The sequence below is a fragment of the Hippoglossus hippoglossus genome, chromosome 3 (genome assembly GCF_009819705.1).
Source record: "Hippoglossus hippoglossus isolate fHipHip1 chromosome 3, fHipHip1.pri, whole genome shotgun sequence".
Taxonomy (NCBI): Eukaryota; Metazoa; Chordata; class Actinopteri; order Pleuronectiformes; family Pleuronectidae; genus Hippoglossus; species Hippoglossus hippoglossus.
This window is the reverse complement of record NC_047153.1, coordinates 1,439,054-1,461,810: the sequence shown is the minus strand read 5'-3', so window position 1 is coordinate 1,461,810 and position 22,757 is coordinate 1,439,054. Positions and strand designations below refer to the sequence as shown.

Here is a 22,757-nt window from a genome sequence, read left to right as displayed (position 1 = left end):
CATCCAGTGCTTTATGGTCTGTTTGACTCTAAATGATCATAATTCACTAAATGAACATCAGCTGTTTGAAGAAGACTTGAAACTAGAGACTGAGACAGAAACTCCTTAATGTTTACTCACGTTATAAAGTGAGAAGTCACTTTCTATAGACTTCTATAGAAACTACCAGTGGAGTCGCCTCCTGCTGGTCATTATAGAAAATACATAACTTCCGCATTGGCTTCACTTTCTGGACTCGGAGTCTACGAATATTTTTGTTTCTATTTTTTGACCTGAAGCACAAACAGTGCGAGTTCGTCTTCGTGTACTGTCTCTTTAAATGTGACTGAGAGGGGGGAGGAGCCGGACATGCGCGCTCACGGTGCGCGCTCCACCCTGAAAACAACTTAAGTGCGTCAACTGTTGTTTGTTTCCTGCTGCGTGTGCGCGTGAGACGTGGACGGGACATGGTGAGTAAATCCATCTTTTCTTCAAAGTGTCTGAGGAAGAAAGAGAAGAAACGATTCGTCTGAAGAAGAGAAAAGAAGAAGAAGAAGAAGAAGAGTGAGAGAAGTTCTTCAACATAAAGTTCACACTTCATCTCTTCTTCTCTTTTCTGAAGGAAACGAGTTCAAACTTCACAAACTGAAGTTTATCACGAATCATCTCGTTGTGTTGACTGAACTCGTGAATCTGTTGTTGTTGTGTTGTTGTGTTAGTTTATTGTTCCATGTGTTTTCTTTCCTTCTTGTGTTTCTGCTCCTCAACACATTCTGTTCCGTTACAGGATATGAACACACAATGTAAAATATCACTTCATTCACTTCTCAGGAATTCATCAGAAATACTCAAAACTTGTATCCACATACATGATACTAATACTTCTACTACTACTAAAAATAATAATTATGTTTATGTATCACTTCTCAAGTTACAAAGTTACAAAGTCTTTCACGAATAACAAAAAACGAGTAAAAACACAAAATAACAGTTTAAACATGATCATCACAATAATAGAAACTAGAATGAGGTCAAATCAGGGAATGTAGCCACGTTAAATTATGTTTTTAGACTTTGACAGACGTTTGGAGATAATGCAGCTTGATGCTGGTTGCTACTCGCCAATAAACCAAAGAAGAAGAAGAAGTGTTAGACTGAGCTTATTTTAAAATAGATCCTGAATAATTAATGTATAATGTAAAATTGAACGTACGATCTTTGATTGTTCTTAGTTGATAAAAACATGTCCCTCCGAAAACAAGAAAAATTACAGGACAATATCGAGAAAAAGGCCAATTACAAGACAAGTTAAAAAGTTATATTTCATTGACAAATATCTCCTGTTAATGTCATAATATTATATATTATCGTAATATTACCAGTGGTCACTTTATTAGGTACACCTGAACAATTTGAAACAAAACTAATCCGCAGTGAGAGAATCAGATGATAATTCTGCTTCATGTTTATTATTGACGTGGTCGTGTTGTTGCACCGGACGACTTTGGTACAGGTCATACAAATGTTTGAAATAGAATTTTTACTTTATTATCTAAGGAAATGAAAACTCACCAACTGGGTCTGAAGATTGTCGGCTGTTTTACAGACTCTGTGACAAGTGATAAAGAAAATTCTATAAAATCTAAAGTATAAAATCTTCAGTGCAGATAAACCAGGCAGGATGAACACACTTTTCTAACTAGTTTATAAAAAGCTCAGCACACAAACTATAAAAAGTGACCGAATGTTGGAGAAGAGTTTGAGGACGACTCATTAATGACAAAGAATAATTCTGAAGCATCAACACAAGACAAGAGAACACATTCTTTCTTCTCTTTGTCTTTGAAAGCAACAAATTCAATTTACAGTTCAGTTTCACGTCCGTCTTGTTCTTGCTCGTTTCTCCTGCACCTGTCGAACAGATTGAATCTGATCTGAGGTCGGTTCGTTTTGTTTTTTTTGTCGCAGAGCGGAGATGAACCAGGACGCATTTGAGGTCCCGGCGAGGACTGAGTACCGCTACCTGGTGCAGGAGGAGGACGAGGAGGAGGTGCAGTACGTCCGTCACAGAAACTACATCAGCCCCTTCCTGGTGCTGTCCAGACGCTGCATCTTCTTCATCTGCCTCGGCGTCCTCGCCCTGCTCGCTCTCGCCACCTACCTGGCCTACGTGGCCCAGACGCTGCCGTCGTCTTTCGCTCAGGTGTCGACGGACTGCGGAGAATTCAGAGGAAGACACGTGAGTTTATTATACACAATTTAGAAAGTATAAAGTAAACATGCAACATTTCAACCAACATTTCCAAACACTTTTTTAGAAATGAACAACATTTCGTCTCGATCCTTCTTAATCCTTCTTCCTCAGAAAAATGGAGCCTACTCTTTTAAGGGGATGGCGTACGCCGCTCCTCCCGTTGGCGACCTGCGTTGGGCTCCTCCGGCTGCACCGACATGCAGGAGCAGGGTGACCGACGCCGGACGCTTCCGCAGCATGTGTCCGCAGGTGCATCCGATGTCGAGCACGGGGAAGGTGATGGGCCAGGAGGACTGCCTCTACGTCAACGTGTGGACGCCCTCGCTGCAGCCGGACGCCAAACTCCCCGTCATGGTGTGGATCCACGGAGGACACCTGCACACGCTCAGTGGGGGCGAGCTCTGCTACTCCCCCACGGAGACGCTCGCCGCCAACACAGGGGTGGTTTATGTCAGCTTCAATTACAGACTCAACGCCTTCGGCTTCCTGGCGCTGGAGATGCTGAGAGAAGGTTCTCCAACAAACACCTCAGGTCCGTCCATGAGACACACACACACACACACACACACACACACACACACCACCACCACCACCACAAGATGGCAGCAACACTTCATTTCTAAATAGTGGGAGGAAGTGGAGACGTGTCGTCCATCTTTATTTAGAGTCTGTGTTTAACCGTAATACATAAATTAAATGTTTATTGTTTAGAATGTTAATGTGATGAGATCTCCTCCATGTTAATGACACACTGTGGGGGCCTGTTCTCACACAAGCTGGGTAGTTTATCTCTGTTTCATGATCCAAAGACGTTCTGAGCCTCACATGACGTGATGGCGTGATGGCGTGATGTCTGACTCTGGACACACGTGTCTTTTTTCATCTTCCATGACCCATTTCCTCGCCACTCGGCGTCAAAAGAGTTAAATTTAGTTCTTAGCGAGATGGGTTTTTTTCCGATGAAGAAAATGGGACGCCAGTAACAAGGTCACATGGTTCTCGTTACTAACTCCTCCATCCGTCCCTCCGTCACCGACAGGGAACTACGGCCTCATGGACCAGATCGCGGCTCTGAAGTGGGTCCAGAGGAACATCCACACGTTCGGGGGAGATCCAGGGAAAGTCACCATATTTGGACAGAGCTCAGGTATTAAAGAAAACAATTAAGTGTGTCACTGACGCACTATGAGTCTGAAGAGCAATTTTTTAAAGTTTATTTTTTATACTGCAAAACATTTTTATGCAAGAGTTAGAAATGGGAGCTTCAATAAGTGGTTCATTAATTGATAATTAAAGGTCCAGTGTGTAAGATTTAGGTTAAAGGAATCTGTTGACAAAAAGAAATACGATAAAAGATGAAATTCAGGAGTGAAAAATCATCTGAATGTACGAAGTGTTGTTTTCATTACCCCAGAATGAGCCCTTTATATTTATATATATTTATATATACACACCGAGAGTGGGTCCTCTTATACGGACGCCGCCATGTTGCACCACCATGTTTCTACAGTCGCCCAAAATGGACAAAGCAAAAACCTTGAGTTCTTCTGATGCCTGAGCCGCTGTAGGATCTCCTCCGCACTTTGAAGGGGGGGCTGAGGTGAGCGGTTTCAGCTGCAACATGCAACTTCACCACTAGATGTCACTAAATACTACACACTGAACCTTTCAATATAAGTCAATATTTTGAGTATTGATTAATACTTTTAATGAAAAATGTTTCATCGGTTTTCAGGTTCTCAGACGTAAGAATTAGCAGCTTTATTCTGTTTTAACTGACAAACAGTTAATCAGTTAAACAATCTGCACGTTAATCAATATTTTAAATATTCTGTGTTGTGGTGAAAATGGAACCTCAGTGTGGACCCTGATGACGTCCCTGCTGGCGAAGGGTCTCTTCCAAGCAGCGGTGGACATGAGCGGCCCGTACGTCCGTGACGTGACACTGAAACAAGCTGAGTCCGACAACCTGGTTTTCCTAAAGAAGACGAACTGCGGAGACCTGAGCTGCGTCCGCCGCCTCTCTGTCCGTCAGGTGCTGCAGGTACGAAACCTGCAGCGCTACCACGTTCAATTTAAATTATCTTAGTTCTCTCATGGACTGTAAATAAAGATCAATGACATGACAGCTCTCAAAAGTAAAGACAAACCATGTGGATCGCCCCCTGGTGGCTGGCTGTAGTTTACGTCGTAAACCTTGCCTCCTCCATGTTAGCAGATGGGACATGGACCAAACAAAAAAAATCGCAGTAGACTTTAAATACATTTTTCTAAAAGATGGTTTCTATCATTTGAATCATTTATAGCAGAGAATAGCCTGATGCTGAAAACGGACCAGTGAGTCAGATATTCCCTTGAATCATCTGAGGACCCCTCACATTTATCTGGTGACCGTTTGCCGGGGCCTGACCTTCAGGTTGGGAACCACTGGACTAAACTATCTGACTGTGTAGTTAAGATCAGCTCCACCTGAAGTGCTGCTGAAGCATCCATGTATCCATAATATTAATAATAATAATCAAATTCAACTATAACCCCCCCCCCCCTCCAGGCCATCCCGTGGCAGGAGTACCCCTCGTGGGCACCCGACGGGATGACAGACCTCCCCACTAGAGGGCGCTTCATCGGCCCGGTGGTGGTGGTGGACGGATTCGTCCTGGAAGCTCCAACCTTGGAGATGTGGGAGACGAAGGGACGGCACAGCGACGTCCCTTTTGTTGTCGGGACGATGGAGCAGGAGGTGGACTTCAGGTGAGAGCTCAGCCGGTTCAGGTGTGTCGCTGTCAGCTGATCTGTCGGCTGATCGGACTGTGTGTCTTCTCTCCAGACCTCCGGCTGAAAACATCTCCAAGTGGACGTGGGAGGACTACAGGTGGTTTGTGACAGGTAACAGCTGCTGCAGGCCACTCAAGCCTCAGTAGGAAACCATGTGGTTTAGCAGGCGCTCCAGTTCGCAGATTTAAAGATTTGTTGGGAAACATCAGTATCAGCAGATAGTTACCAGTTAACTGCCTCCGGTCTCTTATTTGTGAGTTCTTGTGAGTATCTTATGAGCTAAATGCTAAATGCTAAATGCTAAATGCTAAATGTTCAATGTTACAATTCTCAGTATCACTGTATCTGAACGTTTCCTGTTTCCTCCCGACAGATAAACTTGAGTCCTTCAGTGAGAATCTCCCTAAAGATGCGTTGGACCTGTATCCGATCTCGGGCCCCTGTACCACCGCGGACCGCTGCCAGGAGAGGGTGTACACCACCATGGCGTCCGACATCCGGGTCACGTGTCCCAACAATGAGCTGGCACGGAGGGCTGCAGGTAAACTCACGCTCATACTGAAGGTGTATCATCAGCGCCTGTTGTGGTGAAACTGCGCCACCTAGTGTCATAACCCTGAGGTCCCTGAGGGAAAAGGTGCATTAAATTCATATGAAGCTGAAAAACACATGAATACAACCAGGGACACAGGAAGTCAGAGTTTATCAGTGATATAATATCAACATGTTAATGCACACAGAGTTCAGGATTCATTCATTTGAATGACAAACACTATTTTATACTGTTTTTAGAACATTTTACACAACAACTGGCAGCAAACGTCTCAGCTGAATCTGAAAATCTCTCTGTTGCCTGCAGCTGCACTGACGAGCCCCGTGTATCGTTACGTGGTGACTCACACGCTGTCCGGACCGGTCAACACGTCCAGCGCTCTGCTGCCTTTCCCCAGCCGCTTCGCCTTCCACCGCCTGGACGCCGTGGCGTTCTTTGGTGGACTGGAGTCCATCCTGGGGAAGCCTCTCTCCGACGGGGACAAGAGATTCCAGGAGGTCATCACACGTCACCTCGTTACCTTCGCCAAAACAGGTGATGGTGATCCACATCCTCATCCTCATCCTCATCCTCCTCCTCATCCTCATCCTCATCCTCATCCTCATCCTCATCCTCATCATCCTCATCATCCTCATCATCCTCATCCTCATCCTCATCATTCCTCTGAGCACATTTTAAAGACCACAGAATGTTTTAGTGAAATTTCTATAAATTTAAAACAGTGCCAAAAGAGAGAATCAAGTTGTGATATCAGTGAAAAGCAGTTTCACTTCCTCTGGATCCAAAGTCCTGAAACAATCTAGTTTCTGTAAAATTAGGACTTACTTCTCGTTATCTTATGACTTTATTCTTGTTAAATTACGACTCAATGCTCGGAAAGTTACAACTTTATGTTTAGTCATATTATGACTTTATTCTTGTAATATTACAACTTTATTCTCATAAAATTAAGACTTTATTCTTGAAACGTTTTTTTTTCTTCAACATGGGCCTAACACTCGTCGTAAACCCGGAAGGTTCAGTGTATTTGAAATGTAAAAAAGAAGCCTCACGTTTTATTTCCTGTATTTATCGTGCTGCAGTTTGATGATGACGACGTATCGACACAGAGGAACATTTAACTTCTGCCCGTGCGACTCGTGGTTGTTTCCTCTGAACGTGACACTGAACTCTTTCTCTGTCGTGCAGGTAAGATGGAGAAGGAGTGGCCTGAGTTCCCAGCAGCCACTGCTCTCCTGTCCAGCAACCTGTCGGTGACTCACAACTACTCGGCCGCTCGCTGTGATCTGTGGAGAGAGAACAGCCTGTTCGCCTACGCCTGGCTGAACTGAGACGCTGAGGGGATGATGTCATGAAGACGCTTCACCCCCCCCCTCAGCTCAGCAGTTTAGTTTGAGAAGCTCAAACGTGGACTTGTGGGTAATTAGAGCCTCAGGAACTTGAAGGTGAACATACGAGAAAAGACGAGAACAGAGATTCAGTTTCTTAAGTGCAGACAAGGAGGATTTTCAGGGACGTGATTGGAGAGGAGACAGAATGAGAAACGTGTGTAGCTTTATTTGTGTTGTTTGTGAACGTGTGAGTGAATCACACTCTTGTGTTGTGAACTTGTGAAGTTCGGCTGTTTGCACTGATTCATTATCTTAGTTTCATTTGTTTTATTTCCTGTTTGATTCCACCTGTTTTTAGTTTTGAAGCTTTTACATTTTATTTCACAAATTTACTACAAATCATTTTTTTTTCTCATCTGTGCTTTTTGAACCTCTGAGCTTTGCATCGTGTTTTGTTGTGTTGACACTTTTTCACTTTATATTTTATAAGCTCAATAAACTCAAACCACTTCCATCGTGTTATTTAATGTTTGGTTTCATGTTGGATCCTCTTGAATCTTCTCAGAACATCTAGACACAAAGAGACAAATGAAGAAGCACAACAAACAGATGGAGAAAGAAACACAGAGTGACCACAAACAGACACAACAACCACAACACATGCAAAGAGACACACAAACACTACAAACAGAAACACAACAGCTACAAACAGACACAGCAACCACAACAAATACAAAGAGACACACAAACACTACAAACAGACACACAACAGCTACAAAGAGACAAATGAAGAATGATAACAAACTGAAGGAGAAAAAAACACAAAGTGACCACAAACAGACACAACAACCACAACAAATACAAAGAGACACACAACAGCTACAAAGAGACACAACAGTGATGAAGAGACACACAACTGTGACAAAGTGACACTCAACAGCGACAAAGACGCACAACAGCTACAAAGAGACACAACCGTGGCAAAGACACACGCACACACACACACACACAGAGGTCCTGCAGTACCGACTCTGTCCAGCAGATGTCGGCAGAGTGGGGAGCTTCTGTGTCTTTCAGGCCGGATCTGACGACTCCCTCTCGGCTGCTGCGGCTCCTCAGTCTGACCCGCTGCGGCTCGGACCAGGACCAGGAGCTGCTCCGTCCGCGTGTGTGTGTGGCACAGTGTGTGTGTCACAGTGTGTGTGTGTGTGTGTGTGTGTGAGAGTGATACTCAGTCTGTGTGTGTGTGTGTGTGTGTTTGAGAGCGTGTGAGCGCGCGCGAGCGTGTGTGTGTGTGTGTGTGCGCGTATGTGTGTGCGCCCATGGATTGAGTCTATTGTTGTCATCCCGGTGGTTTGCTCTGTACCCGGAGGATGCTCCTGACGAGCCGGGGCTCGGAGCTCTGTTCCCGCACAGAAGACACGGAATCCCCGCGGTGCATCACGGTAATTATTCTCCTTTATTGACTCTTTTATCTTTATTGTCTTCTGTGTTTTATTCTCATTAGAATGAAATGATCTCGCGTGAGTTTGTAGCATCGTCACTAACCGTAGAATCTCGGCTCATCCCGCCGGAGCCTCCGGGTTTGTTGACCCGCAGAAAGCGACTCTTAGAGCGGCCACAGAGATCCGAGCCCCGCGGAGCGAGTCGGTACCGAGCAGAGCTGCTGAGGAACCGGGTCCGTGAACGCATCAGTGTGAGAGACAGTGAAGGCAGCATCAGCTGTGGCCTGCAACACACACACACACACACACACACACACATACACACTAATGAGATGGTTCCAGCTCCACTCAGGTGAACTTTCCCTCCTGGTGACGTCTTCAAAGTGTCGTTCTGCATCTTTTAAAGCTCAAACGTTCACTGACGTGTTCCAGGTCTGTGGACACTCGTCATGTGAGTGACATGCAGCAGCTCCATCAGGAGGGACGTGAACCTTGGCTTTGACTTTGATTCAGAAAGTTTAAAAGAATTAAAGGACCTCAGTTAAAGCTGGAGGATGTTTTTTCTCCAGCTCCCGACACAATGCTGCTGTTTTCAGTCTGATCTGTTGAAACTATCAGATTCATGATATCTGGTTGTTCGGAGCCAGACTCTTTATCACAGGCAGCTGTGTTTTGGTAGCTGGAGTTTGAACGTGATGATTTTTCTCTTTCCACCTCCGTCCATAAATCACAGGAGTGAAATCTGACTCAGGTCCAGGACCCACGTCTCAAACTCTGATGTCGTTTGTTTAATGAAGTCATCACTTCAGACCAGATGCATCATGGGTGGACGCTCTGTGGATAAATCACCCATCATGCTTTGTTTTTGTAACTAACCAGAGAAAACGTCTAATTTTCTGCCTGTCGGTTGGTCTGTCAGGTGGAGCGCCGAGCGGCCGCCCGCTCGCCCTCCGTCCGGGGCCTCCACCCTCCTCTGGGCCTGCAGCCAGAGCTCCTCTGGGATTCAGTGCACTGACCACATGCAGCCGCGGCCACATGCTTCACATCGCAGCTCATTTTTAAAGCTTCTGTGAGAAGTCAGGGTTTGAGCCTGAGCGTCTGCAGAGCCTCCGCTGGCCTGAAACTAGATTCTGCAGTTTCTCCTCATGAGTTTGATCTCATCGGGGTTTGATGGATCAAAGCATCACGTGACCAAAACCAAAGTATCTGAACCGACAACGACCCAATGACCCAAACTCTCCTGGGTCTGATGTTTACAGGAGGAATCAGCAAAAACCACAATTCAAAAAGCCTGAAAGTTTAAAATCAGGAGAGTTTACTTCAGATGTGAGGAACCGTCAGGAGCCATTTTATTTTAATTTTAAATCAACACTATGTTACTGTTACTGAGCAGCAGCGCCCCCTGCTGACACATGTTGTGATTGATTCTGTTGGGTTCTGACTGTGTCGTCCCACTCTCAACACTGGATATTACCCATGATCCTCTGCTTCCTGAACCAGAAGAGCTGCTGCTGTAACAAATCCACCAAACTCTGTTCAGAATTCTTCATATTTTAAAGTTTCCTGATGAATTTTGGAGATAAACTCTGGTTTTTAATAACTTCAGAGTCTTTTGAACTGATCTACAGTTCAGCTTCACTCCTCAACTTGCTGCAGCTGATTGTGAGTTCTCAGGTTCTTCAGGTTTTATGGAACCTCACTGATGTTCTGATGATTACAGAACATGTAAAGGAACCTGAACTCATTACGTCCTCCAGCTGCTGTGGATCCTCTTTGTTTCTCTTTGTTCCTCACTTTCATTGCATAATCCTGCTTTGGAGAAATTCCTAATCCACATGGTTTGCGTGTCCAGAGTACGACCGGTCATTGGTGAGGACCCTGCACAGAGGAAGTAGATTAATCTGGATTAATACCCTCGCTGCTTTGTTATGGGATGATTTACCAGCGGCCGTCTGGATCCAGCTGGGATTGTGTGCTTTGTTTTAAAAGAGACTTAAGTAGCTCAGATAGAGGTGATGATGTCATAACACGTCCTGTGAGAAGAGGAAGTCAAAAAGCTTCATTTCCTGGGATTCGTATCAAACCATTCTGACTCCAGGGTCGTGTTCCTGCAGCTCTTCAGTCTTCTTGTGTTTTTTAATCTGTGCGATGGACGAAACCTGCAGAACGATGCTCACTCACAACCACGTCTCAAATATTTACTCCTCAATATATTCATCTTCCATCCTCCTGACTCCTTGTTGTAGTTGCTGTAGTTGAGCTGTGATGTTTCCGCTCTCCTCTCTCTGCAGACTCTGTCATGAAGAAAGACATCGAGACTCTAATCGCAGAGGAACGCGCTGACATCATCTTGAAATATGCCACGGTGAGTTTGTTTCCAACTCACGGAACAGCCGGAGTTTACTACATTTTTATACGACATATACTTCAGGATCTCTTTCAGGATTTACACCGGAACACTTCAAGGTGAACTTTCATCATTTAACGTTGGAGGAAAAAATATTGGTATTTATCTTTAATTTATATGAAATATTTTTTAATTTTTTGAAAACACAAATTTATCGTCAACATTTTAAAGAACTACAGGTTTGGATGATTTAATGTGTGTGTGTCTGTGTGTGTGTGTGTGTGTAGGAGGTAGAGTTTACACTTGGGTGATTTTATGGCATGAGAAGGAGGTTCAGTGTACTCTGCGTGTGTGGGGGGGCAGTGCAGTGTGCAGTGTGTGTGTGTGTGTGTGTGTAGGAGGAGGTGAGTACTCTGTCAGTGTGTTAATAACACATTGTGTAATAACCTGAATAAACCTCTTTAGAATCAGAAATGAAAAACATTCAGATAAACTACGATAAACAGACAGTTCTGGTCGGGGATGGCGGCGGCGGTCGGAGGTTAAATTTAGCTCAGCAGCTCGGGGCAGCGTGACGACAGAGGGGGGGGGGGGGCTGTCTCGCCATAGCCTCAGCAGTGACACACTGCATCTTGATTGACTTGCCCCCGACCCCCGAGGCCCAACTGTCTCCTCACGGGACAACTCAACTACATCTGTAACTCAGGTCTGGTCGTTTTTTTATCCATTTTTTTAAATCCAGAAAAGTTCGATATCGTACGTTTATTTCACCGGATGTTTAATACCTGACACATTCAGGTTAGATCCCGTGAAGGTTTGAGGTCCGACCTCGTTCGTCACACAGAGTTTGAACCCACAGCTGAAAGGTTGAGTTCAGTAAAACATGAGGTTTGTTTTGTTGTGTGTTAAAAGTCCTGGATTCAGTCACTGGTTGATTTGAGTTCAAATCTGGCTCCGACACTCGATGTCTCCAAACTGCCTGAGTGGGGAAGTATTTTTAGTCTTCTCACTTTCATGATGCTGACATCACTCACGGGGCCTCAGGGGCCTCGGACTCAACCTCGATGAAGCTGCACACCCCCCCCCCCCCCCCTCCTCTCGCTGTGAGCAGGAGGCTGATTGGCTGCCGTCCAGTCAGGCAGACAGCCACTCAGCAGTGGGCTCTGTGGTCGACTGTCGCAGGATTAGCTGCCTCTGTGTTGTGTCAACACTGGAACCTGATTGGTGCTTAAATGGATTTTCCATGATACAAACATCAGAGCTGCAGTTGAGTTGATGCTCGTGTTTCTCTGTCGAGTTCAGTTTGACTTACTGAATGTGTTTGTGTAAACTGCTGCTTGTGTGTTTGTGTGGATGTGCAGCCCCGAAATATTCTTTCTTGTGAGGCAGCAAATCACCCCCAACCCCGAGAGGGCAAACAATATGATGATATAATAATAATTATACTATATATATATAATTATACTACTAACTATCATTCAGTCATCCGTCAGAACCCAGGTTCTTGTGCCTTGGAGCAAGGCATCTAACCCAAATATAACCCTGTATTTTTACCCTTATGAGAAAAATAGCTACGGTCGTTTTTTCAGGCAGATTTCACTGGTTCCATATAAAGTATTATAGTTTTAATGTGAGGTTGAGTACAGTGAATATAACTGTGTGTGTGTGTGTGTGTGTGTGTGTGTGTGTGTGTGTGTGTGTGTGTGTGTGTGTGTGTGTGTGTGTGTGTGTGTGTGTGTGTGTGTTACAGGGCAGGCAGGGCGGGGTGGAGATCGACCCTTGGGAAGATGCCGACTACAGCGTCTACAAAGTCACTGACCGTTTCGGCTTCATGCAGTAAGTCCGTCCTGTGTTACGCTGGTCTCACACTGTCCCTCCAGTTGGTGGCGCTGTGCAGCCATCTCTGTCAACTTTGTTTTCTGATTCTGTTTCATCATTTTTCCAGTGAGGACGAACTACCGGCCCCGACGGCACATGAAGAAAAGGTGAAGACTCCGGAAATGTCACAAATAATCTCTCTGCAATCTGCAACGTCTCCACTAGATGTCACTAAAGCCTACACAGTTAACCTTTCAGTCAAAGTATTGAAGTAAATGTATTTCGTCCTAATGACTGATATATTATTATATGTTGATGTTAATGTTGTAGCTGCTGCAGGTGGAGCTGGATTATATACAGTTTATATATAGTCTATACAGTTTTATTTACAGATTTAAATTTTATTTATAGATGTATTTACAGATCTATTCATAGGGACATCTGAAAAAAGTGAAGGTCTGTCTGTCTGTCTGTCTGTCCGTCTGTCTGTCTGTCCGTCTGTCCGTCTGTCTGTCTGTCTAACTGTCTGTCTCTCTGTCTGTCTGTCTGTCTGTCTGTCTGTCTGTCTGTCTGTCTGTCTGTCCGTCTGTCCGTCTGTCTGTCTGTCTAACTGTCTGTCTCTCTGTCTGTCTGTCTGTCTGTCTGTCCGTCTGTCTGTCTGTCCGTCTGTCTCTCTGTCTGTCCGTCTGTCTGTCTGTCTGTCTAACTGTGTATTTTGTCTCATTGACAGTTGAAGCAGCTGGAGATAGAGAGAACAGAGAAGTGGCTGAAGATGGTGAAGAAGTGGGATAAATACAAGAACAGTGACAGGGTGAGTAGCACAGACCAGAGGAGATTTGTTCATCAGGAGGTGGAGAACAAACCTGGAGCTAAAAGATTGGAAAACTGTTCCGTCTGTTCCTCACGTCTCCGATGGTGCAGCGTCGGCATGTTCTCTGACATCACGCACTGCTGCGGCTGTGTAACGGCTTTGTTTCCAGATGCTTCGCTCTAGGGATTAAACGGTTACAACATTTTCATACTGTCTCATCTATAATTTGCTCTCACAGGTTAATTATCTATAGATGTGTAATTCAGGCAAATTATCAAGCTCCCATTCACCTAACAAACTGGCAGCTTAGACTTTAGTGTATTTTCTAATTTATTATATTTTGACAATTATAAAAATAGACATTTTTGAAGCAGATCCATAGCAGTGAGAACAACTAGGAAGCAAACAGCCACTAACATGACATCAGGGATTCTTTTACATCCTGAAGTTAATAGTTGGGATATTCTCTCGTGTCCTGCGGAGCTGCCGACATGTGGCTTCACGTTGAAGGTATTTTAAATCCATCCAACCCACACAGGTAAACAAACCAGTGTATGTTATATTCACAGCAGCTACACACACACACACACACACACACACACACACACAGTTCGCTCAGGGATGTAAAAACCCTTTGCCTCGTTCTTGTGAACAGTGTCGTAGGCGAGCTGTAGGTGGTTAAACTTTCCATCTTCGTCTCTCTAACCCTTCCGGCTCTTCATGTTGGTCGGTGTTGATGTTCTTCTTCCTCTTCTCTCTGGCTGTCAGATGGTGAATCGAGTGTATAAGGGCGTCCCGCTGCAGCTCCGGGGCCGAGCCTGGGCCCTGATGCTGGATGTGGACAGGGTCAAGAGGGAGAACGAGGGCAAGTATGAGGTCAGTGTGTTCTCTGTGAAAATCTAGATAATAATCATATTAACTTTATTTATATAGCACCTTTAAAAACAGGACTTACAAAGCAGACACAAGAAACTGTAAAAAATCCATTCACACAAAAGACAATGAAGGTTGTCTTATGAATTCTCTACTCTCAAGTATCTGAAAGCACCTGGTGGATGTTCTCCTCTTGTTGTTCCTCAGAGGATGAAGGAACAGGCCCGACTCTACTCGGCTGAGATCAAACAGATCGACCTGGACATCAACCGAACCTTCAGAAACCACATCATGTTCATGGATCGCTTTGGAGTCAAGTAAGAGACGAGTGCTGGGTATTTATTATCTCCACAGAGGACTGTTGGTATGAACTCTACTGGGTGATGTTCTAGTTATAGATATAAACTCAGTAACGTCCAGTTCATGTCCAATCAGGAAGCCCGTTGGCTATCAGCTGATGATGAATCAGCCTCTGGGGACAGGAGCCAACATCTTTGGTCCTTAGACAGCTGAGATCTGGGCCAGGACTCCGTCTTCTCTCCACACTGTTCACAGTGGGACTAGTTTCTATATCGCACGAGTCGAATGTTTCTCACATTAAACACAGTGATGGTGTTTGTAGGAGTTTTATGTCCAGACGACAGATGCAGATAAATTAAAAACCGGTGTCCCCCCCTCTTTCTCTCCACAAGAGCTGTGGGCAACCAAAGCTGCTCAAACCTGATTGGTCAAACTAGAAACAGAAACCAGAAGCTTCCAGCCCTAAAATCTGTTTATAGATCGTACACAAGTGAGACTGAAGCATCAGAACCTTCTGGAACGTTTTATATGAACTCAACTTTAATGCGTAACAGGATCAATTTGCAGTTTCTTCCTTCAAACATGAAAAAGTGTCTGTGAAGATCCTCAATGGTCAAAAGTAAGTGGACACTCAGCGGTCGCCCTCACTCAGGCTCTGATGTGAAATCCTTCAACATCTGGAACCCAGAGAGAGAGAGAGTTTGTTCCTGCAGCTCACGGGTGTGGAACAACACGCTCGGGCGTCCACGTTCCTCTGTTCCGTGTCCAGGTTGTAATGTGCAAGGTTTCAGTTCAGATGGATTGAGGAGGAAGAGAAGCGGAGACACTGTGACCTCGGTGTGAACCGGGCCGAGAGAGAACCTGATCCTGTACCGCTGTGATGTCACTAACAGTTTAATAGACCGCAGGCCGGTTCTGGAGCGGAGGTGGAAAATCTGGGGCAGTTTTCAATATTTAATATGAGTTCAGAGGCTCTGCAAGAACCGAGTGTTTCACAAAGACAGAGAGAAGTGGTAGAACTGAGTTCTCTCCGTCCTGTGTTCTCTGTTTCTGAGGTCTCTTGGTTCTCTGTGTTCTCTATGAGACAGAACGTTTGATGGTTCTCTGTAGGAACCGTTTGAATCACACACAGCCTCAGTGACACATGATTCATGGAATTATTGAATAAGTGACATCATTTCTCTTCCTCTCCTCCTGTTTTACTCCCTTCATCCTACGTTCTTTCATACCTCTCCTACTCTCCCCTCCTCCCTCGTTTCCTCTCCTCCCTCCTCTCCTCCTCTTCAGGCAGCAGTCCCTCTTCCATGTCCTCTCAGCGTATTCAGTCTACAACACAGTAAGTAGCTGGTTTTTCTCTCCATCACATGAAACATTAAAATTCCTCTTTAACTCAAAAAACGAGATTTTCCTTCTGCGCAGATTCGTACTTACTGTGAGCTGCAGTATTACAGAATGCTTGTGTATTGTTATAGTATTTATTATATTATTATTATACTCTCTCTCATGATTGTTGAAGATTTCAGAGGTTATTATTATGGCCTCTTATTTTAAATCACAGCAGCTAAATAGTTTCTCTCCCATTAAACATGCAGGTGATAACTTAATCAAGAACACATAAATTATACCTTCAGAAAACCTTAATAATAAGTTGATTATAAATCTGTTGTATATGACTTATTATTACATATTAGAATATATTATCACATTATCACAATATATAATATATAACCAAAAAATGAACTTCATTATTTCTGAAAATCACCATTTAATTGAACATTAGCCGACTTGGTGGAACAACATCGCTGCTACAGAGGCTAAAAACCATTTCAGGGACAAACGAGTCATGTTGTTCAACTTTATTCATCAGTAATTATTCTTTAAGGACTCGGAAGACTTGAAAGATCATATTTTTAATTATGAAAACAAAAGTAATGACTGAAGCTGTGATCAGGGACCTTCACAGCAGAGTAGTTCAGGATCTGTATTTCTACCTTTAGGACCTTTTAGTGTTCGACAGGGAAACGTCGACTCTGTACATTTTATTTCTGTTGAGCTGAAAATATAAACATCTATGGAAACTCTGAAAATGTGCTTCATGTTATTTCCTGCCGCCTGCAGGAGGTGAGCTACTGCCAGGGGATGAGTCAGATCGCCGCCCTGCTGCTCATGTTCATGAACGAGGAGGACGCCTTCTGGGCCCTGTCGCAGCTGCTGACCAATCACAAGCACGGCATGCACGGTGAGCTGACCTCATCTGGACAAACACTGCTTCCTGATCACGGCTTCTCAGGCCTGGGTCAGATTTCTTATTGCGTGAGATTAAAAAGTCTCTCTCTCCTCCCTCTCTCTCTTTCTAAAGGCTTTTTTGTTCCCGGGTTTCCCAAACTCCAGCGATTCCAGACACATCACGATCAGATTATTTCCAAACTCATCCCAAAACTGAAGAAACATCTGGTGAGGTCACAGTAACACAAGAGTTTCATAACAGAGAGCGAGGGCGACTCAACAGCAGCGAGAGCTCTGTTACGAACACTTCGTGATGACGTCTAATGTGAGTTTCTGTCAGTTCACTGATCCTCACACTTCCTCCACATGTCTCTTGTCTCTCTGCAGGACAGGGAGCAGATGTCTGCAGGGATTTACAGCACTAAATGGTTCCTACAGTGTTTTATTGACAGGGTGAGGAACCTGCCTGATTCATGTTTTCCATCTTTATCCACTTCTCATCTCACCCTGTGTTGTTTCCATCCAGATGGGAAAATAGTTTGTTTCCCAAGATGAACAGTAGGTGGTGCTAATTCCTCCGGAGGAAAAGGGTGCAACAGGGCGACCTGACATCCGATAAGTGAGGCCACACACGAAAGATCCCGATATTCAAACTCCAAACAAACTAACTACACTTCCCATAATGCAGCTTTGTTAAGATCATCTTTAATTGGCAAAAACCACGGACTGTAAATAAAGACAGACGACAGGACGAGTCTCTAAAAGTGAAGCTGCAGCGTCTTCATCGCCCCCTGGTGGCTGGCTAATTGTTTATATTGACAGTGTGAGGAACCTTCTCGATTCATGTTTTATATCTTTATCCACCTCACATCTCACGTCCTGTTTCCATCCAGATGTGAAAATAGTCAAACAACAAAAAATATCGGCGACATGACAGCTCCCTAAAGTGAGGCTTAACCATCTCATCTCCCCCTGGTGGCTGGCTGCAGAATAGCTCATAAGCCCTGCCTCCTCCTTGTTAGCCGATGGGACGCGGACCAAACAATAAGTAGACGTTAACTAAATGTTTCTTATCTCACTGATGTTTGTTCAAGTTGTTTCTGATCAGTTTGGTTCTTATTAGATATTTGATGATATAAAAACAGGCTGAGAGGTTATGATTGACAGATGAGACTCACAGAGAGTGTGTGTGGGCGGGACCTTGATACCACAGCTCCACTCCATGATCACTACTGCACAGACTCAAGATGGCAGCGTTCGTATCCAACATAGGGTTAGGGATACGCTAACGATTAATTTTAGTACAGTGGAGACGTGTAAACGATTTCTTTAGGTTGGTCTATGTCCCATCCGCTAACATGGATGAAGCAGGGTTTACATGACCTATACTGCAGCCAGCCACCAGGGGGCTATCAGGACACTGTGGCTTCAACTGATCTAGGTCATGAAAACATCTATGTTTGCTGTTACCTTTAAAAATGTATGTTCAATGTCTCCACTTTGTTTGTAGATTATATTCATTGTTAGCATTAGCGTAGCTTTCCAAGTAAAGAGCGCCACCTACAGAGCCTTCAACAGAAGCTTCAGATTATGTTAAATTCAGCCTGAAAACAAAACTGCAAGTTTTCCCAAGAAATACTGACACAAGAAAACTGTCAATTATCTTGTGATAATTTTTCATGATTTCAGCAGGAAAATGTTTCTGGTGATATCTGAGCTCTGGGATGTTACATTAGAGCATTAAGAGCTGTTAGGCTGAACTGCTATTAGTCTCCTCTGCCCACAATCCTGTGGTGGAGGTCTGGCAGCGTCCGGCTGCTGTCAGCACTTCCCTGCTCGGCTCAGAGGGGCCTCCGGGGCCCCTGAGGTCTGGGAGGGAACCAAACAAACCTCCTGACTCCGGCCAGGACCGAGAGCTGCATGTACGTGAAACCTCCGGCACGTTGAGATAAGTCGCAGTAATGTGGGGGACTTGTTGTGTCTGTGATTCTGCAGACGCCGTTCATCCTGAACCTTCGTCTGTGGGACATTTTCATCCTGGAGGGAGAGAAGCTGCTCACCGCCATGTCCTACACCGTCCTGAAGATTCACAAGAGTAAGAGACGACCACACGTTCCACACAAAACATAAATCATCTGCTCCGGCTGAATATTCTACATCAGTGGTTCCCAAACTAAGGGTCTGGACCCCCTGGCCGGCCACGAGACACAGGAAGAGGGTCACAGGATGACTTCCTGACATCAGATACAATTTAAAAACAATTCTCAATATCATACTTTAGCCGTATTGGTTCCAAAAGCCAAAACATACGAGGTAACTTCAAAATAAAATCATGCAAATAATCATCAGCCCTCTGAGAGCACCGGCTGTTTACTGTGCATCTGCATGTGTGATAATAATGTTTCTACTTTGTTTTTATACTTTGTTGTTCCGATCCCCAGGAGGAAGTTGGGTTTCGGTGCAGTTGCTCCAACCAACAGTAGAAATGTATCCAGACACTAATAACACTGTTTGTGCAGAACGTCTGGTGAAGATGTCGCTGGAGGAGCTCAGGGAGTTTCTGCAGGAGAGAATCGCTCAGACGTTCTTCTACAGCGACGACGTGATCGTGGAGCAGCTTCAGGCCTCCATGTCGGAACTGAGAAAAATGAAGCTGGACTTTCCTCCTCCAGGTACAGAACCTGAGTCACTGAACCTGAGTCACTGTATCTATACTGAACCTGAGTCACTGAACCTGAGTCACTGTATCTATACTGATACCTTACTTTTTTTAAATCACTCAAAATCATGCAAGAAAACAAGTTGAAGTTCTTAACAGAACCAAGTGTTTGATGTGAACACACATTTCTACATAAGGACGTGATATGGGTCAGGGAGTTACTCTCTTTCTTTACCGTTGTGACCTGCAGGGGGCACCAGAGGGGAAGTCAGTTCCTCACATTCTTCCTGTTCCTGACACAATTGATCACAGACTGTTTATAAAGATGTTTGTAGACTCCGGGTCCAGAAAGTGAAGCAAACGAGGAAGTGGCTGAAACCGCTTCTCCTAATATGGTTACTTCTTAAAAAAACAAGATGGCGTTGGAGAAAGTGAGGCTTTAAAACAGCAGCTCACAAACCGAAGGGTGACGTCACAGCTGGTTGAACTAAACAGATGTTTTTTGCTTAAATGTATCGATCTTCATAAAGTAAAAATCTAAACGCACGACTTGTGTGATTGTACCTGCTCCTGTTGTTTTCAGGGAAGCCGGACGAGTTGCCTCGGAAGCCTCTGGGCCAGGAGCTGCCGGTGCTGCTCAGTCCGGTCAGAGTGAAGACGTCCTCCGCCAGCAGCCTCCCCAAAGCTGGACTGAGCCTCCACATCATCTCCCACCAGCCCGACACCATATCCCCCGACCAGAGCCCCTCCAAGGACCCCAGGGACCTCGATGCTGCAGAGGAGGCTCCGCTACCTTCCCCAGACCCCATCATCATCCACAGCCAGGCGCCGCTCACCCCCGATGGGTCTCCGCTGATGGGGCCTCCGCCTTATCAGCCCCCGGGGAGCCAAACGGTGTTCACAGCGGATCAGCCGTCACTGCCGGATCACCGTGGGGATGAAATGACACCAGATGCAGCAGCTGCCACAGCTCGGCGGATTGCAGATACCCTCTCCCCTGACTCTTCTGCAGCCGTCAGCACTGACCACTCCTCCCGCGGCGTCCCACGGACCGTTTCGGCGCCTGTAGTCCAGGTGGCGTCGCCAGGTTCGGTCCTGGCTCACTCTGGGAGTCTGTCGGCAGCTGAGGCGGCTGAGGACGGTTTTGTGGTCGAGCTGCCGAAGCGGAACTGGAGTTCAGCCCCAGAGGAAACACAGACGCCTGATGTTTCATGAACCCACAACACGCAATGATTTATTCAGGAGGTTCCATCTTTGTTTACTTGATCATTTGTCAGTTTTGGTGGAGAACAACAGAATTATCAGTCAGATCATCAGTGTCGAGCAATAACTGCTTTAAAGTGTGTTTTCAGTTTCAGGTTGAAGATCTAATCTGTCAACTGGTGATGTCATTATTTTCCTTTTCTTAAGAATCCTGAAAAAGTTTCTGAACGACTTTATATTTTTAAATCTGTTTTCAGGCAAAGCAACAGCGTCAACATTTTAAAACTTCTGTCTGTTTTTCAGATGTGGATGGAAACACAGTGTGAGTCTATTGAGTCTATTGTGATTTTCAGGTAAATTTGGTCTGAATAAGTTGCATTGTGGGAAGTGTAGTAAATCTTTGGGAGTTAAAGTCAGGAATTCTCGACGTACTGCTTTAATTTTTTTCAATATTCTTTCTTTTATTAAATCTGTCTCATGTCGTGGATGTAAAATAGTGATAAATCTGTGATCCAAACCTGCAGCTGGTGTCAGTCGACAGAACAACAGGACAAATGATCGATGATTAGATCCTCAGATGAGTGAAAACCTCGACCTGTACAGAACAGGTCCAACTCACACTTTACCCTCCACTAAATATTCCTCTGTTCAATAGTTCTTCTCACTTCTCATGAACAAAGTTTGTGATAAGTGAAGATTTGTGCTCGTTCCCAGACTCGGTGAGATCAGAGGAGACGACAGACGGCGAGGAGATCAAACCGCTGCTTCCATCTAATGTTCTGTCACCTGGGAGCTGAGACACGTAAAGAGGCGTCAACCTTTACAATATACAAAAAACCTTTTCTAGTTTTGTAATGTTTCGTCAGAGAACAGAATGTTTGTTTGCTCGGCCTTTGTAAAACGTTTGCTAGCAGAGTTACAGTTTTATTTTTTGTACTATCGTCTCGATGCCTTATTTGTATCGGCTTCAGTTCATGTGTGTGACATGCGTGCACAGCAACAGAGGCACTGAGAGGATCTGACTGGACGGGACTTTCAGGGGATGGACTGAACACCTCTGACACAGTGAGCTGGCTCACTGTTATGATTGTACACATCCAAACCTGTTGAGCTCATTTCAAATACGTGGATTTCTAGCTCAGTAATTTATTGTTTTGTCCTGTTACAGAAAGGTCATTTAAAAACTGTCCTTTTCCAGACCCGGAGTATCTGCTGCCTTTCCACCGAGGTGCTTGAAACGTGGAGATAAACCCTGTTTTTAATCTTAAAGAAACTCAGCAGTAGACGTCACAGCTGCTGTTGACTTTGTGTTTAGAAAGTTCAGTATTAAGTAGAAGAGTTTCTCCATCACAGAGAAGGAAACTCAGCTTTGTGCTTAGAAATAGTGAGAGATCGACATCTTGTGGTCAGTTTAGGTAAAGCATGTCTTTCTTTAGAGGAGAAAAGAGATGATTTGAACTTTTAGATCAGAAAATCAGATCGAAAATTCTTGTGATTTGAGGCCATAACTTTGAATTCTGTGAATATGTTTTGGCTTTTTATGACGTTTGACTGAATTTCAGTGTTGAACTCCAGATCGTTTGTATTCAAGTTAAACATTTAACAGTTTTATTGTACGTTGAAACAAGCAGAAACTTTCCCAGGACTTTGAAGAGGTTGATGAAAATCTGGAGATGAAACAATACAACTTTTATCATCCTTGATGTCTGCGTGATTCTTACTCTTTTTTCAATTTTGAATAGAGCACTGGTTTTACATTTGATTCATTTACAGTGATTTCGATCTTGACTCTGTTCTGCTTCTGTTGACCTGGACATTCAGAGAGCTATTCTACGTCCAGTACTTTCCAGGTACTTTGCATTTCTCTCACCTTCTTTCAGGATTGAAAAACACTAAATAAAACCTGTTTCCAGTGGGACACTGCTCCAGAAAAGCCCCAGTTTACTGCATCAATTGGTTCACAATATGATTAATTGCAGATTTGTGCATTTGGTTTATCATCCTGCTGAAGAGACTCAAATCCTCACTTTAAAAACTGAATTATTTTGGTTTACACTGAGCTAATTTGTTGGAAAACAGATTTTTCTGTCATTATACCAAAGTACAATGATATTAGACGCTTCAATATTCATACATTTTAAGAAGCAAATATCTAGCTTTTCTTTTACATAAACCACAACCAC

At 44.4% G+C, this 22,757-nt stretch overlaps 2 protein-coding genes and 2 long non-coding RNA genes across 10 annotated transcripts; 2 read left to right on the top strand and 2 right to left on the bottom strand.

Moving 5' to 3' along the window:
* Positions 1-341: 341 nt before the first annotated feature.
* On the top strand, positions 342-7,404 carry si:ch211-71n6.4 (para-nitrobenzyl esterase). 6 transcript variants are annotated; one of them, XM_034568773.1, is made up of 10 exons: positions 342-449; positions 1,948-2,218; positions 2,345-2,765; positions 3,273-3,380; positions 4,093-4,277; positions 4,785-4,984; positions 5,061-5,119; positions 5,382-5,549; positions 5,868-6,095; positions 6,750-7,404. In XM_034568773.1, exons 2-10 carry the CDS (start codon positions 1,955-1,957, stop codon positions 6,890-6,892), a joined length of 1,776 nt encoding a protein of 591 aa, XP_034424664.1. In that variant the 5' UTR covers positions 342-449; positions 1,948-1,954; the 3' UTR covers positions 6,893-7,404. The 6 variants fall into 6 exon arrangements, with proteins under 6 accessions (XP_034424664.1, XP_034424702.1, XP_034424682.1 ...); XM_034568811.1 differs by having other exon boundaries at positions 5,868-6,101; positions 6,755-6,916; XM_034568791.1 differs by having other exon boundaries at positions 394-543.
* On the bottom strand, positions 5,378-5,825 carry LOC117752815. Its single transcript, XR_004612150.1, has 2 exons — positions 5,689-5,825; positions 5,378-5,633 (listed from the first exon to the last, which is right to left on the bottom strand). It is a non-coding gene; the product is annotated as an uncharacterized LOC117752815 (long non-coding RNA).
* Positions 7,405-7,954: 550 nt separating the features above from the next.
* Positions 7,955-20,753, top strand: LOC117751889 (USP6 N-terminal-like protein). Of its 2 annotated transcripts, none has more exons than XM_034568924.1 (15): positions 7,955-8,337; positions 10,629-10,702; positions 12,435-12,520; positions 12,630-12,669; positions 13,233-13,313; positions 14,082-14,189; positions 14,394-14,503; positions 15,774-15,822; positions 16,605-16,725; positions 16,846-16,940; positions 17,100-17,165; positions 18,708-18,807; positions 19,232-19,384; positions 19,955-20,488; positions 20,570-20,753. In XM_034568924.1, the coding sequence occupies exons 2-15, from the start codon at positions 10,637-10,639 to the stop codon at positions 20,584-20,586; spliced, it is 1,626 nt and encodes a 541-aa protein (XP_034424815.1). In that variant the 5' UTR covers positions 7,955-8,337; positions 10,629-10,636; the 3' UTR covers positions 20,587-20,753. The 2 variants fall into 2 exon arrangements, with proteins under 2 accessions (XP_034424815.1, XP_034424823.1); XM_034568932.1 differs by having other exon boundaries at positions 7,964-8,066; positions 8,176-8,337; positions 19,955-20,753.
* On the bottom strand, positions 9,935-21,014 carry LOC117752790. The gene is made up of 3 exons (XR_004612139.1): positions 21,003-21,014; positions 12,637-12,639; positions 9,935-10,006 (listed from the first exon to the last, which is right to left on the bottom strand). It is a non-coding gene; the product is annotated as an uncharacterized LOC117752790 (long non-coding RNA).
* Between the last annotated feature and the right edge of the window lie 1,743 nt (positions 21,015-22,757).